At 39.3% G+C, this 14,828-nt stretch overlaps 1 protein-coding gene across 2 annotated transcripts in view; it reads right to left on the bottom strand.

Annotated features, from left to right (window-relative positions):
• Positions 1 to 768: 768 nt before the first annotated feature.
• The window catches only part of LOC121866278 (neuralized-like protein 4), a gene marked incomplete at both ends in the record, with an annotated part of 191,318 nt that continues 177,258 nt past the window's right edge, over positions 769 to 14,828 (bottom strand). For both annotated transcript variants that reach the window (XM_042365899.1, XM_042365904.1), the window contains 3 exon segments: positions 769 to 895; positions 1,019 to 1,177; positions 12,857 to 12,940. In XM_042365899.1, coding sequence (XP_042221833.1) covers positions 769 to 895; positions 1,019 to 1,177; positions 12,857 to 12,940 — 370 coding nt within the window.

Raw genomic sequence — 14,828 nt, 5'->3', positions numbered from 1 at the left:
AACAATGAGTCGTCCAAAGCGAGTGAGAAAGCTAATAACCCTTGAAACTAAGAAAGAAATTATAAAGAAACGTGAGAATGGAAGAAGCATTGCGAAACTTAGTGATGAATATGGGATGGCTAAATCGACTATATGTACGATTTTGAAGAATAAAGAGGAGTTAAAAACTGTGCAAGTGGCAAAGGGAATCTTTAGACTTAGCAAAGCAAAGTGTAATGTGATTGAAGAGATGGAAAATTTACTCTTAGTGTGGATAAAGGAGAAAGAAATGGCAGGTGGTAACATTAGTGAAGCTATAATTTGTGAGAAGACTAAACAATTGTTTGAGGACCTTAAAGCCAAGACTCCCAGTGGAAGTGATAGTGATGTGCCAGTGTTTAGGGGTACCTGCATGCTGAATAACACTAAGGTAAGATAAAGTACCGTATTTTTTACATTTTCCACAGAATTTTTTCAGTGTTAAGTGGTTGTATTTGGGGGCCTGGAACGGATTAATCCTATAACGAACGAATGCTATAACGAACGAGGTTCTGGAACCAATTACGTTCGTTATAGCATACCCCACTGTACAATTAAAATGTAAATGCCAGATAATGACTATCATCACATTTTGTGTAATGAGGTACAATGTATTTCAATGAGTAATAAACTCATCAGAAAGTAAAAAACCAACTTTTACATGTGAATACAGTAACAGTGAAAAGTATTTATTGAAGTGTTTAGTTACTCGTGTGCATCATGTTGAATGCAATATATATATATACTTACAAAACTGCTGGAGCAAACTGATCAGTTGAAGCATAGATGATTGTAGGAGAGAAACACAGTTGGGAGCCATCACTATCATCATCCTTACTGCGGCGACCTGCCAGTGTTGAGCTCACTCCAAGTTCACCTGTTGAGGGATAGTGAGATTTACATCTTCAAAAAGTAACCTTATTCCACAATATCTAATTTCATATTAATAATATTATCAAAGGGCAACTTAGAATAACAAGCAAAATTAGAGACTACACACCATTAAAGAGCAACTCTCCTTTATCTAGCATCCGTCTGACAGCACCGGGTCTGGTGCCATGATACGCCATGTGCCAGGACTCATTGTTGTCCCCAACCCCACTACCCAGAGCAAACCGACACCATCCAAAAGGCTGTGCATAGTGCTTTGGTGGGTTTCCTGAAACAGATATCAAGCCATCATAAAATTAAGATGTTATTTTTACTACAACGTACGTATTGTGTCGGAAAAAGAGTAGTCTGGGGGTCGGCCCAGTCTCTATTTCAATTAATCCCATATGTTCTGTTATTTCGTTTACGCGCTTCTCGTTTTACGCGGACCTCCACGGGTTTAATTGACCGCGTAAACCGAGACTATACTGTAATGTTATTTAATGTTAATAAATGGGACAATAGAGGTAGCTAACCACTAATGGCAAAGAAAAAAAAAATGAGATGGATTGGGAATGCCAAAATATACTTGCGTATTTAAGGAAACCGCGTCATTTATTTTTTTAAGAATACATATGTACAAAAGATTCATTATTGTTTATTACTGAATATGTATTTGATTGAATTAATCATCATATATGCGAAATGAACAATGCAATTCATTAATAATACGTAGAATATTAAAACACACATGAGGATAAGAGACTCCATTGCTGTTATCAGTATTTACACCCATAATGTCAGTTATCCACCTGAAACTGAAGAAAATAAGACCCTGGTTGGTGCTGTAGTAAAATTAATGTAGAAAAAACATGTATGTTTTAATTAATGTTGTTTAATGTACAGTAAAAGTAACCACTGACATCAAAGAAAATAAGTGAGACTGATTGTGGAACGCCACTGTAAACTTGCGCATTCAAGGAAACATTGCGTCATTTATCTTAAGAATACAGTCGGCCCTTAACATACGCGGGTTTAGCATACACGGATTTGCAAATACGCGGATTGCCCCACCGGAGGAATATTCTGTACATTGAAGTAATTGAAGTACATTCAAATCGCGTGCCATTCAACTCGCACGCGGCACCGAACACAGGACACAACCCGCTCCCGCAACCTCACACACACACGCATAGCTCTCCCTCACTCAGTCAGTTTTGCTGTAACCACGCTGGTGTTGACATCAGCATTGTAGTTGCAAAAATATTACATTTCCGTGAATGTATTACAGTCAACCCTCGCTTTACGGGTTTCCACGTTTACGCGGTACCCTGCCGAAACCGGAATGCTCACTTTCCGCGGTGTGTGTGCCCTTTTACGCGGAGAGCAGCGCGAGCAGGGTGCGCACAAGGTTGCCCAGTCATCAAAACATTACCGAGTTCTTCACCCGCCACCCACCACAGCCGGCCCAAGTCAGTGATAGTGATAATGATAGTGAGGATATGGACTTATATGGACTTTGAGGGGTTTGACAAAGAGGCCCTGAGGTGAATAGTGATACAAGTGATACAGGTGAGGGCCAATAATCTGCCCTCTGCCTCGGAACCAACCCCCCATCCCCGTGTGCCCAGCCATATTTTCTACTAATGTAAGTGTTAAAAAACCTAATATTATTGAAATTTCTCTTAATTATTAATTGTGTGTGCATACCATCATAAAATTAAGAAGATATTTTTACTACAACGTAGGTATTGTGTCTGAAAAAGTGGAGTTTGGGGGTCGGCCCGGTCTCTATTTCAATTAATCCCATATGTTATGTTGTTCACTTTACGTGTTTCTCACTTTACGCGGGCCGCCGTGGGTTGAATTAACCGCGTAAAGTGAGGGTTCACTGCATATCAAGCACAGTATGAATAGAATATCACTAATATAAGAGTATTTTAACCGAAAACTACTAAAAAAAAATGAGTAACATATCTTGAACATCGGAAGGTTAGGTAAATTCTTTTGTTTTCATGTAGTTTATCCTAATTTACATTGAAATACATTACATTTCAGCAAAACTACTATTTATTTCTGAGAATATGGAAATGTAATATTTTGCTTAAATGACGTACGTATTACAGTGGAAAGTGACGAAAGCAATGACTTTCGCTTTCTTTCATTGAAAAGATGTTACCGTAATCGCTTTTTGAATGGTTTTCAGTTAAAAAACTGTTGTATTACAATAATATTCTATCCTAATTCACTTGTGATGCAACAGTTTTTTTAACTGAAAACCATTCGAAAAGCGATTACGGTAACATCTTTTGAACGAAAGAAAGAGAACGTCATTGTTTTCGTCACGATTTTATCCCACTTTCCACTGTAATACGTACGTCATTTCAGCAAAAATATTACATTTCCGTGAATGTAGTATATCAAGCACAGTATGAATAGAATATCATTGTAATATAACAGTATTTTAACCGAAAACTATTAAAAAAACGAGTAACATCTCTTGAACATCGGAAGGTTAGGTAAAGTCTTTTGTTTTCATCATGTATTTTATCCTATTTTACATTGAAATACATCACGTTTCAGCAAAACTACTATTTATTTCTGAGAATATATTCATTCAGGCACAGTTTAGGTAAAATATACATGTGCTGTAAAATTTTTTTAATTGAAAACGATTTGAAAAACACGTACCCTCTAGCCCTGTTCAAGGAGAAGACTGGAAGGAGCTGTTTGGTGCTTAAGACGATGACAAGGAAAATGATTTTGATGGATTTTAATGAAAATATTCAGAAAGACCCTGGCACTGTCAAGGAAAATGGCTGCTGAAGGCTTCCAGGACGTGGCAGAGGACGAGATTAGGGAGCTAATTGAAGAGCACGACACTGAGCTGACTGAGGAGGATCTACAGGAGTTAGTAGATTCAGGCAAGGAAGAGGAAGCGAAAGGGAAAGAGGATGAGGAAGAGGAAGAGCACCAAGAAATAACGTTGGAGAAGTTGGGGGATGATGACCAGGAATATTGAGGCACTGAAAAACCTGGCCTATAGTATGGACCCCTCCATGGTGCGTGCCCTGAAATTCATGCGAGGGATGGATGATGTTTTTGCTCCATACAAAAACATCATGGAAGAAATGAAAAGAAAGAGACGACAACTCCCCATCACCATGTTCTTTGATCACCGAAGGAGAGATTTAACACCATCAATCACTGGCGGCAGTGAGGAAGCAGCTGAATCCACCGTCGCCCCCACTTCACCACCCGTTATGGAATTGAGTGACGATGAGCCCGATGACCCCCGTCCTGTCGCCGAGGATAGGTACTGTACAGTAAAGTGAAATTTTTATCTCTTTTTTTTTTAATAGCTTTTCTTGCCATGTTTATTGTTTGTAAAAATGCACAGCACAGTACAGTTCAGTACTGTACATAGGAAGTGGAGGTGCAGTTATTCACAAAACATTTGTGTTTGTTGTCGGCAGTAGTGACGGTGAGGAGGTGGAGGAGGCAGAGGAAGGAGCGCAGGGAGCGAGTTGAGAGGAGTGGTGACCTTGGACGCGGGAGCAGGGACGAGTGGAGATGCCAGCCAGTACATTACGGGTGTATTAATTGTTTTTATAGCTATTTTTGCATTTTAATATTAAATACTGTACATTACGTTTCAACAAAACTACCATTTATTTCTGAGAACATGGAAATGTAATATTTTTGCTGAAATGATGTACGTATTACAGTGGAAATTGGGATAAAATTGTGACGAAAGCAATAACTTTCTCTTTCTTTCGTTCAAAAGATGTTACCGTAATCGCTTTTAGGATGGTTTTCAGTTGTGGGATTATAAGGCTAATGATAGGATAGAATATTATTGCAATACAGTACGAGTACAACAGTTTTTTAACTGAAAACCATTCGAAAAGCGATTACGGTAAAATCTTTTGAATAATGAAAGAAAGCGAAAGTTCATTGTTTTCGTCATGATTTTATCCCACTTTCCACTGTAATATGTGCGTCATTCCAGCAAAAATATTATATTTCCATATTTATTTCTGAGAATACGTATATTCATTCAGCCACAGTTAAGGTAAAATATACTTGTGATGCAATATTTTAATGAAAATACGGTATCGTAGTTTTCTTTTGTTTCAAATTTAATTAATAAAGATTGATGTTTCAAATGTAATGAACAAAAATTTATGTACAGTATCTATAAGTAAACTTTAATAAATGAATACTTTATGTTTTACATCGTCCTGTGCTACCATACCATGGATTTGGCTACTTTGGGCTTGCTATGATGACGCAAGAGATCTGCCCTGGCAACTGTACCGACACTCACAGCTGGTGGTGCGTTGGTGCATCGTTTCCATTGTTTACTGGTAGTTACTGGTAAATATTTTTCAACCTAACGAAACTATTACCCGTTTAGAGGTCGACCCCCAATTTTTTGCCAAATAATTTGGTCTTAAAAACTCGAACTACACACAGGTATATACGGTAAATAAGGACATGGGGGCCAGGTTTTGGGGGGCAAAAGTACGCGGATTTTTCACATCCACAGGTATCTCTGTTACGTAGCCCCCGCGTATGTTAAGGGCCAACTATGTACTAAAGATTCATTATTGTTTATTACTGAATATGTATTTGATTGAATTAATCTTTATATATGTGAAATGAACAATGCAATTCATTAATAATACGCAGAATATTAAAACACACACGGGGAGACAAGACGGCATTGTTTTCGTGAGTGACGATGGTTCTACATAAGAAACTGAAGAAAATAAGACCCTGGTTGTAGCTGTAGTGAACTTAATGTAAAAAAATGAATAAGTATGTTTTAAAAATATTATTTTATGTTAATAAATGGAAAATAGAAGTAACTAACCACTAATGGTAAAGAAATAAAGCGAGACGATTGGGAACGCCAACGTATGTACAGTAAGTGAGTACATGTGAAAACATTTCGTCATTTTTCTACATATGAATATGATAGCAACACTTATTTAGTGTTCATATATGTTTTAAATAATACTTACGAATTAAAAACAATAATTCTATTCAACAATAGTGGTAACGTCTAAAACATAAGGACAGCCAATGATGTTATGAGAATTTTTACTCAGATGACGAAGTTATTAGGTTTAACTCTGGTTAAAGCTGTAGCTTTCCATAAAGCTGTTGCTGAAACTGTTACTGAACCTGAAGTTGCTGGTGAAGCTGCTTATGATGCTGAATTTGATGGCTTAGGCCTTCGAATAATAAAGCTGTCCAAAGAACCTTGCACAGCTGCTTTCTTTTCTCATTATACATCTTTATGTAGAGGTCATAAGCATTTTTCATGTCCCTGTTAATTTTAATGCTTCATTCTATTAATGGATCCACTTCAGAAAATATGTTCATTGCTTGCTCCATATAATATCCACAGACCTCTCACCTTTTTCATATTGTTTTAACACATTTAGTTTTTCGGCTGAGCTCGTACACTTTCTATTAGCTTTTGAACCAGCACTACCATCACTTGCTCTCGTTAAACTTGGATGCAAAAATGCCGTAAGAAACCTGAGAAAGTTTTTCTCCCTTTCCTGTTCAGATGCGTGAAAACAAAGGACCAGCCAGCTGCGAATGTTTATACTGGTGATACTGGCATCACCACTCAGAAGCCCGGTCACCTCCGTATGCAAGGCGCAGTATTATACATATCGGGATTTAGTTTTTATTTGTATGAAAATGTATTTTTTTTTCTAATTTCGTCTTAAATATGAAGAAAATAATGCAGTAAATTGAATTGGGTCCTAAATTAACCAGGGTCTTAAATATGAATCGTTGTTATCAGAGGCTTTACTGTATATATACAGGGGTGTATGTGCGCACGCACGCGCACACGCACGCACGCACACGCACGCACGCGCACACACACACACACACACACACACACACACATAGATAAATAATAATGGGAAAATACTCTCACAAATAATCAGAAACAAATTTATTAAAAATGTGACAGTCTACCCTCACATATTTTCACTAACAGAACCCTTCTGTAACCCGGGGGATGCCTGTGTATATATAGTGGCTAGCGGTTGCACTGGGAAATGGAAAAAACCTTGGGAACCCTTGCTCTAGACACTCGTCACCTCTTTCCTCTAGACACTCGTCACCTCTTTCCTCTAGACACTCGTCACCTCTTTCCTCTATTCATTGTGTTAATTACATCCCTTGTGATGCAACAGCGTAGGTCATATGTCACTTAATTAAAATTAAGGTTTAAAAGACTAAAATAGAATAATGCACAAGGTAAAAACACCATAAATAACACAAAATTATCATAAAAACCAGTCAATTGCTAATTAATAAAACTCAAAGCTTGTGTAAAAGGCCAGCTTCCACCACGAAGGAGGTCGTCCCATCCCACTCTCCATGCCAGCACCAAAGAGAGACAGTAAGACCTGTCTCCCCTCCATGCACTGGGGCACTCCACCAGGTGTCAAACAGTCAATGGGACCAGGCAGTTATCACAATGGGGAGGGGGGCGCTCTCCATAAAAAACTATGAGTCAACCGTGTGTGGCCAATGCAGAGGCGAGTCGAAGCAATCTCTCAGCGGCGTGACAGTCCCTGATGTACCCAGCTTGTTTGCTCCAACAGCATCCCAACTGCATTTCCAGCTCGAGCGGATAGCAGCTCTTACTATTGGTTTCATATCAGAGGCAAGTAGAGGGGAACGACTTGCCATTGGGCAAGAAGCAGCTGTTTTCCCCACAGCATCAGCACGCTGATTCCCCTTCTCCCCCACATGGGCCGGAATCCAGTAAAAACTGACTTTCCTACCCCGACAGATGAGAAATAGCCACTGTAAAATATCTATAACTAAGGATGAGACGATGAGACATTACCTGGGGCCTAGACAGCACTGCGAGAATCACTAAAAATTGTAAAATCATTATGAGGTTGGGTAAAAATAATTTTGAGGGCAATTAAAATACCTGAAATCTCAGCAGTAGAAATAGATGCCGTAGTGGGGAAACTACCGTCCTGACAGAAATCAGGAAAGAACATGCCAAAACCCACCCCTGCATCTGACTTAGAGCCATTGGTGTATACAGGATTAAGTCCCCCTGTGTGAGGAGGCATGTTCTAAAAATAGAGAATGGACAACACGGGGAGGGAGAAGGTCCTTCCTTTTGTTAAAATACTTACAATCTTGAACTTTAGGGAGAATCCATGGAGTGGGACTAGGTAACCTCGTTGGGTATAGCTGAACAGGAGGAAGACAAAGAATTCTCACAACCTCTCTTACCCTGAAGCCAAAAGGTCAAAGGAGGCTTGGATGCTGAGTGTAGTGTGGGGACATAGTTTCGTCAACTCCACAAATATTGGTTACAGATTGTGGAAGGCAGTGGAGGCAAAACCAACACTAGGCCTAGAGATACTGATGTTGAAGATCGATGGGTGGCTCATCAGCATCAACTAGTAGACATGGGATTGATGAAGACCTGAAAGCACCGGTCGCCAGTTACACTCCAGCATGATGAATATAGTTTAGTGTATTGAGTGTAGCTTCAGTGGCTGAGGAGTACACCTCACACCCATAATCCAGTTTGAGTCTCACTAGCAAGTGGTAAAAGTGTAGCAGAGTTCCTCAGTCAGCACCCTATGATGTGTGCCCCCAAGACTCTCAATAAATTGAGAGCATGATGGCAAGATTCTTTTAGGTAAGGAGTACATGGCTGCCATTTAAGGCGTTTGTCGAAGATAATACCCAGGAAATGGGTCTCTGTGACACACTGCATACAACAACCATAGAGCTGTTGAATGGGATCTGGGTGAACACCTTGCATGCGGCATAAATGTATGGCAACAGTCTCCAAGGGAGAAAATTTAAAATTATGCTCTGTGCTCGAATGTGAAACCTTGTCTAGTGCAAAGTGCATGCAACTTTCAGCCAATGACATGCAGGAAGCTGCATATCAAAAGGCCAAGTCGTCTACATACAATGATATTGATACATCACCTGGAACTGATGCTGCTACCCCATTTATTGCAATGGCAAATAGGGTCATACTCAAGACATTGCTCTGGGGAACCCCGTCCTCCTGAATATGTGGTGCTGACATTTCTGTGTCTAAGCGGACCCTAAAAGTGCAATGTCCCATGAACTGACTTACTATTGATGGTAAACTTCCCTGCAATCCAAAATTATGAAGCTACTTAAGGATGACAAATCTCCAAGCTGTGTTGTATGGTTTCCCTAGGTCTAAGAAAACGTAGACAAGATGCTAGTGACGAGCAAAAGACGAACATGAGCATTTGTTGTTGAATGCATCTTCCAGAAGCTAGATTGATATCATGAAAGAAGGGCATTCTTCTCCCGGCAGTATACTAATTGCGAGTTGACCATCTTTTCAAACAGCTTGCAGATACAGGTCAGAGCTATGGGGTGATATTCTAGTGGGTAAAGACCCTTTTTCCAGTCTTCTTGAAAGGCAGGACAGTAGCCTCCTGTCATGAGCATGGGAAGGCACCCTCTTGCCAGATCTTGTTATATATGCCTCAATTTCAAGGTGGCAGAGCATTGAAAATGGGATATCATCGGGACCTGGTGATGCATCTCCAGTGAATAAGAGGGCAGTTCTCATTTCTTCTCATTGAGAACATGATGTTGTATGTCTTGCCACATACCACTCCAAAATCCAGGGCCTGTGACACTCTAATTTACACATCCACGTAAACTCTGAGGATTGAGCTGCCACAGAAGACACCCCTGCAAACTGCCTGTCTGCACTCCTCTGACCACCAAGGAATAGGTCCACGAGCTACACGACCAGGGGCCCAAGGAATGGAACAGTGACCAGCCGATTGGAGGAGGCTGGTTAGGTTCTTGAACCTCTTCATCTACAGAGGGAAATTCTTCAATGCTCCTGTCTACCTTTGCTAGTTCCTTGTACAAGTCCTAGTCCACCTTGTCTAACCACCAGTGGGGAACTCGTGGTGCCAGGAGGACATCCTAAGAGGAAAGTAGAATAAGGTAGCGGTCACTTCCTCTGAGGTCTTCTGTTACTCTCCACTCAAAGTCCAGTAGAGTCTATTGAGAACAATGAGAGATCTATGGCTGTAGTCGTGATAGCGAGTGATATCACCAATATTTAATACCGTATACCCAGGTCCATTTCTTCAATTATCCAAGCTATCAGGTCACCCCTTGGATTAACTATTGTATCACCCCAGAGGGTATGCCTTCCATTAAAATCACCGAGGATAAGATAAGAAGAAGGAAGCTGACAAGGTAAAGAAACCAAATTCTCCCTGGCATTTGGTGTACTGGGTGGAGGTAAATGGAGTATATGGTATAAGTACATTGGAGGTGAATCTTGCAAGCTGTCACTTGCAACGGGGAAGTGATGGATAATGTGCCCCCATTATGATTCTGTTCCGGATTATAAGGAGAATAAAAAGCTGAATAACCTCTGGAAGGGGGATGTTCACAGGCACCTAACATTGTCACCTGGAAACAAATGCATATAAGGGAGAATTTGCTCAGGAGCAACTGGAGGTCCGTGCAGTTGGATCGTAAGCCTTGACAATTCCATTGGACTATGGTAGCCATGATTATTGGATATCTAGGTAGTGGTAGGCAAGTGTGCACCCCCAACACAGACATTTAGGCACAGGCATAATTTGGGTGTTGGAGACTAGAGGATGCACCAACAGTGTACCATGACATGTGCCTCTTAAGCTAAGGTCACACTAAAGTTTTCAGTGCAATAAATCCATGATAGCATTTCATCCACAGGCAATAAGTCAAAGTACGATCTGCACACTGGTCACACTGGTGAAAGGAACCATTGGCCAGGCCTAGGAATCCAGCTCACGTGGCTAGTTGGAGAGCAGGATCGCTTCATTGTATGTTTCTATGGCAGCATTAACCACTTAGTTAGATGTATGATCCCGTTAAAGAAGACCAAGACAAAAAAGAAACGGCAGTAGCGTCCAGGAGGTGTTTGTTTACAAAAGTGACGCAAGTACTCTAGAGTCAAATGAAATTACTGTAGTGATGTATTCTTTTTATTATTTTATATTTAGTATGGCATTTTTGTTCGTGTTTTGCTATTGAAATATACTTTATATATTTTTTGTACATTTTAACATTAATAAGAAAAAACAAGAATGGTGTAAATGTTATTAGCAAATGTCAACCCACCGTACTCTGGATTTTCAGACACTCCGTACCTTCCCACTTTTGACAGCAAATAAGTTGTCGCTCTAGAGTCAACTTGAGGAGTTTGTTGAAAAATCAACGCAACGGTGGATTTATTTTGGGTAGAAACTCTAGTGTGACCGCAGTTTTACAGTCTCCCTGTTGAGGGAAGGGAAGGACTCCAGTGGGGCTGGGCTTTTCTGTCCTGCCCCAGGGTTGAAAGAGGTGTCTGTGGCTTTGTGGCCACAGACAACCCAGATGTAGACCCATCTGGTGGACCCACACCAGAGTTAACCCCTGGAGATGGCTCCCCATATGGAGGATCCATAGAAGTGACTCCTATGCCAGGGGTCCCAGCTGCCAGCCACTATTTTAGCTGGGGTCTCATCACCAGATACTTCCAGAAGAGCATTAGTTGGCATCTATGAGGAGGAGGCGCCACTGTGAGCTGACATCTGTTGGAGTGTCTGAGACTCAGAATTAGATTCTTAAGTTAGCAAAGAGCTCTTGCTTTCTTTGTAACAGTTGAACATTTCTACCATCAACACCTTGTTCAGAGAATTGTTTACCTCCAGAGGCTCTTAGGACTCTCAGTGGCATTATGCTGAAATTCTTGTAGTACCAGGACGGCTGGTACACAACCAGTGTGAAGTCCACTCTGTATTGTTTTCTAATAAAGTGATTCATGTTAAGTCAAGGTGTCTAGTTTATAATGTAATAATTCATTCTATTGTCTATTTTTTTTTTTTTTTTGCACTCCATACATCCTTATGTAAGGTGAAGCACGAAGCTTTTACAGTGCTCAACAAGGAAGCATGCTAAGTTCATGCTTGCCTTTATGTCTCATGAGTTAAGGGTAGAAGCCTGAAGAGTCAATGGTTAATGTCACAGTTATTGGAAGCTCCAACTTGTCCTGAATACTGAATTGCAACTTTCGATTTACAACAGGTACCTACTTTACTGCTAGGTGAACAGGGACTAATGGGGGCTAGGAAATATGTCCAAACAACTTCCACCGGCCTGAATCGAACCTGCGGACATCTCACTTGCGAAGGCAAGAGCGTACCACTCTACCACCAGCACCCCCTCTATTGTCTATTGTTATTTATCAAATGTTGACTGTCCTTAAATGTTGCTTTAAAGTTTTGTCTCTACATAAGATTTCCTTCTCCAATGCAATTTATTAAGGTTTCTTTAATATCTTCAGTGATGATCTTTACCATTGATGATCAGAAAAACTTTCATCTCACATAATTATGTATTCATAGCTTCTATCTCCAGTTACTAATTCAAATCTTGGGATATCCTCTGGACTCACATGTTCAATGGACAATCTGGAAAAACTAGGAACATGTGACAAGTGAAATGTTCAAACTTAAAGCCAACTGCCAAAGTCTTTGTATTGTTCCCTTGCATCCAGACTATAAGTACTGATAAGTGAATCTGTAAATTCCTGACCATTGTAACTATGGAGTATGCGAGGCATTCTAAAAATCAGAAAATAAGATAAAAATAATGGAATGCAACTTTGGGGGTAATAGACCACACTAAACTAGGAGATTGCCTACCTGGCAATTTGTTGAACAAAAGTCTGAATATTTTCAGTTATTTAATTAAATCCCTTGTAAAATTCACCCAACAAATAAAATTCCTCACTAACTTAGAAATTTAGTTAAATGAGTGAAAAATAGGTTATTTAACCCACTCTCTCTCTCTCTCAGTATATACCATGTAGCTCAAGTTTCTTGACAACCTAACCAAATCATAAAGTACTCACCTTTTGTATAGTAGGGTTCATCACCACGTATTTTGTGGCAGGTTTCACAGTAGCACAGGTTCCCATCTGAGCTGAAGTATCCCTCTATCAAGAACAACAAAACATGACATAGAAATATTTTAATTATTATAGTCGTGCACAATAATCTTAGGACACACTCATGTGCAAATAGCGACACCTGGCATTTATTCTCTGAATGAATCTGGGCTTTAGTGATTGAGCAGCTCCTGTAAAACAAACTCGCACCAAACTTTAAGCTACTTATCAGCTATCTGATTTAGAGGATATCTCTCAAAAATATTATGTATCATAAGATAAAATGACGGTAAATATATAAATCCTAAATTAAAAGCCATTTTACTTAGAAAACTAGAAATACTGCACATCTAGAGCTATTAGGGCAATGTTTATATAACATAAATTTGTACAGATGGTTAACAATCAAAATGTTCATGATTATTGGTTGATAGATGATGAGACTTCCATCCTACTCTGTTAATATGTCATGATATAGATGTGGTGGTAACAAAGTTGGGGGTGGGTGATGTAAGCATGGGGGGGGGGTGAGGCAGAAGAAAGGGCACCTCATTCATTCACTGCCAAATCAGTTTAAAACAAAATACTATCAATGTACTGTATTGTATTACTGTATCACTTTGGTTGATATACATGTATGTACTGGTACAGTACTAAGGAAATGTAAAAGATTAATTGAATAGAAATTAATTTTGAAGATGAGCATTGAAAACAGAAATGCCAAACATGTTAATAAAAAATATCATTGAAAAAAAAAAAAAAAACACATGTTGGCAATTGTCTTGACTGATATTGACAGACCTATCATTCTGTCTCCACTTGAAGTTTAGACAATGTCATAAACAAATGTAGAAAGTTCAAATGAACATCTTACAGTTAAGACATATTATGGGAATCTACTTGGCTGTCACACTTTCTTGGGAGTTCCATGAAAATTGGCTATATAACAGTGTTACATAAGCTCTTTGTCTCGTTTAGAACTTATCACTTTGTAAAATGCCTTAGAAGTGCAAACTGAATGTCAGGTGAATGTAAATAACTGCTTGACCATAGATGTAAGATTTATTTTTTTCTATTCATTGGTGTTACAATATAAAAATTACCACAGTAAGACGTCACTTAAAAGTAATTTATTGAAAATTGGAAGTAAGACGTTATCGACCATATATTCTCACTTACAACCAATTAATTCAATATTACCCTATGCTCAGGTGAAGAGTATAACCACTTAGAACACCCAACTGAGTTCATCTAATATAAATGAACGATATTGATTACTGTATAAAATTAACTCTAACAAAAGCTAATAATCTAAACACAACCTAAATGCAACACTTCCAAATAGACACATTATCTGTCTAGTTCCTGGCTGTATGAGAGTCCCCCACCCTGCCCTTATCTCCTTTCACACAACAAGTTGTCTCGCTTGTGGATCTATTTGTTTTACTGTATTTTGTTACAGAATAAGTTTGCCGTAGATATACCTTGTATACAATTGGAGAAAATACTTTGTCTTTTCCATAGAAGCTGGAAGAAGCAAGTTGTCTCAAGAGATGTAACATACTGTACTTTTAATATTAACTGTGCACTGAAGTTCATCATAACACATACAACTACTTTCAGCTCATTCACTACCAAAGTTGCCTTGTTGACAACTTGCATGACAATGCACCATGAATTAAAAATAACTACCTGGTAAATAAAATTAAATTTACCTTCGTCTTTCCCTATCCTGTATCAACCTAAACCTTCCTCCTAACAAGCACTTCTCAGACACAGGAAGGAGATTTGAATCCTAATTATCTTGAATACGACGAAGCTCTGCCAATGTTGAATTTCCTTGCTTAGCTCATATTGTACTGTATACGTACACTAACAACCAAGTCTGTTCCGTCATCGATTCTATTTGTCGAAAAGCCCACCAGACTAATAACAC

Source organism: Homarus americanus, unplaced genomic scaffold (genome assembly GCF_018991925.1).
Source record: "Homarus americanus isolate GMGI-L3 unplaced genomic scaffold, GMGI_Hamer_2.0 scaffold32583, whole genome shotgun sequence".
In the NCBI taxonomy this organism is placed as follows: Eukaryota; Metazoa; Arthropoda; class Malacostraca; order Decapoda; family Nephropidae; genus Homarus; species Homarus americanus.
Note: the sequence above shows the minus strand (reverse complement) of the source record. Positions and strands in the feature narration are given on the sequence as shown.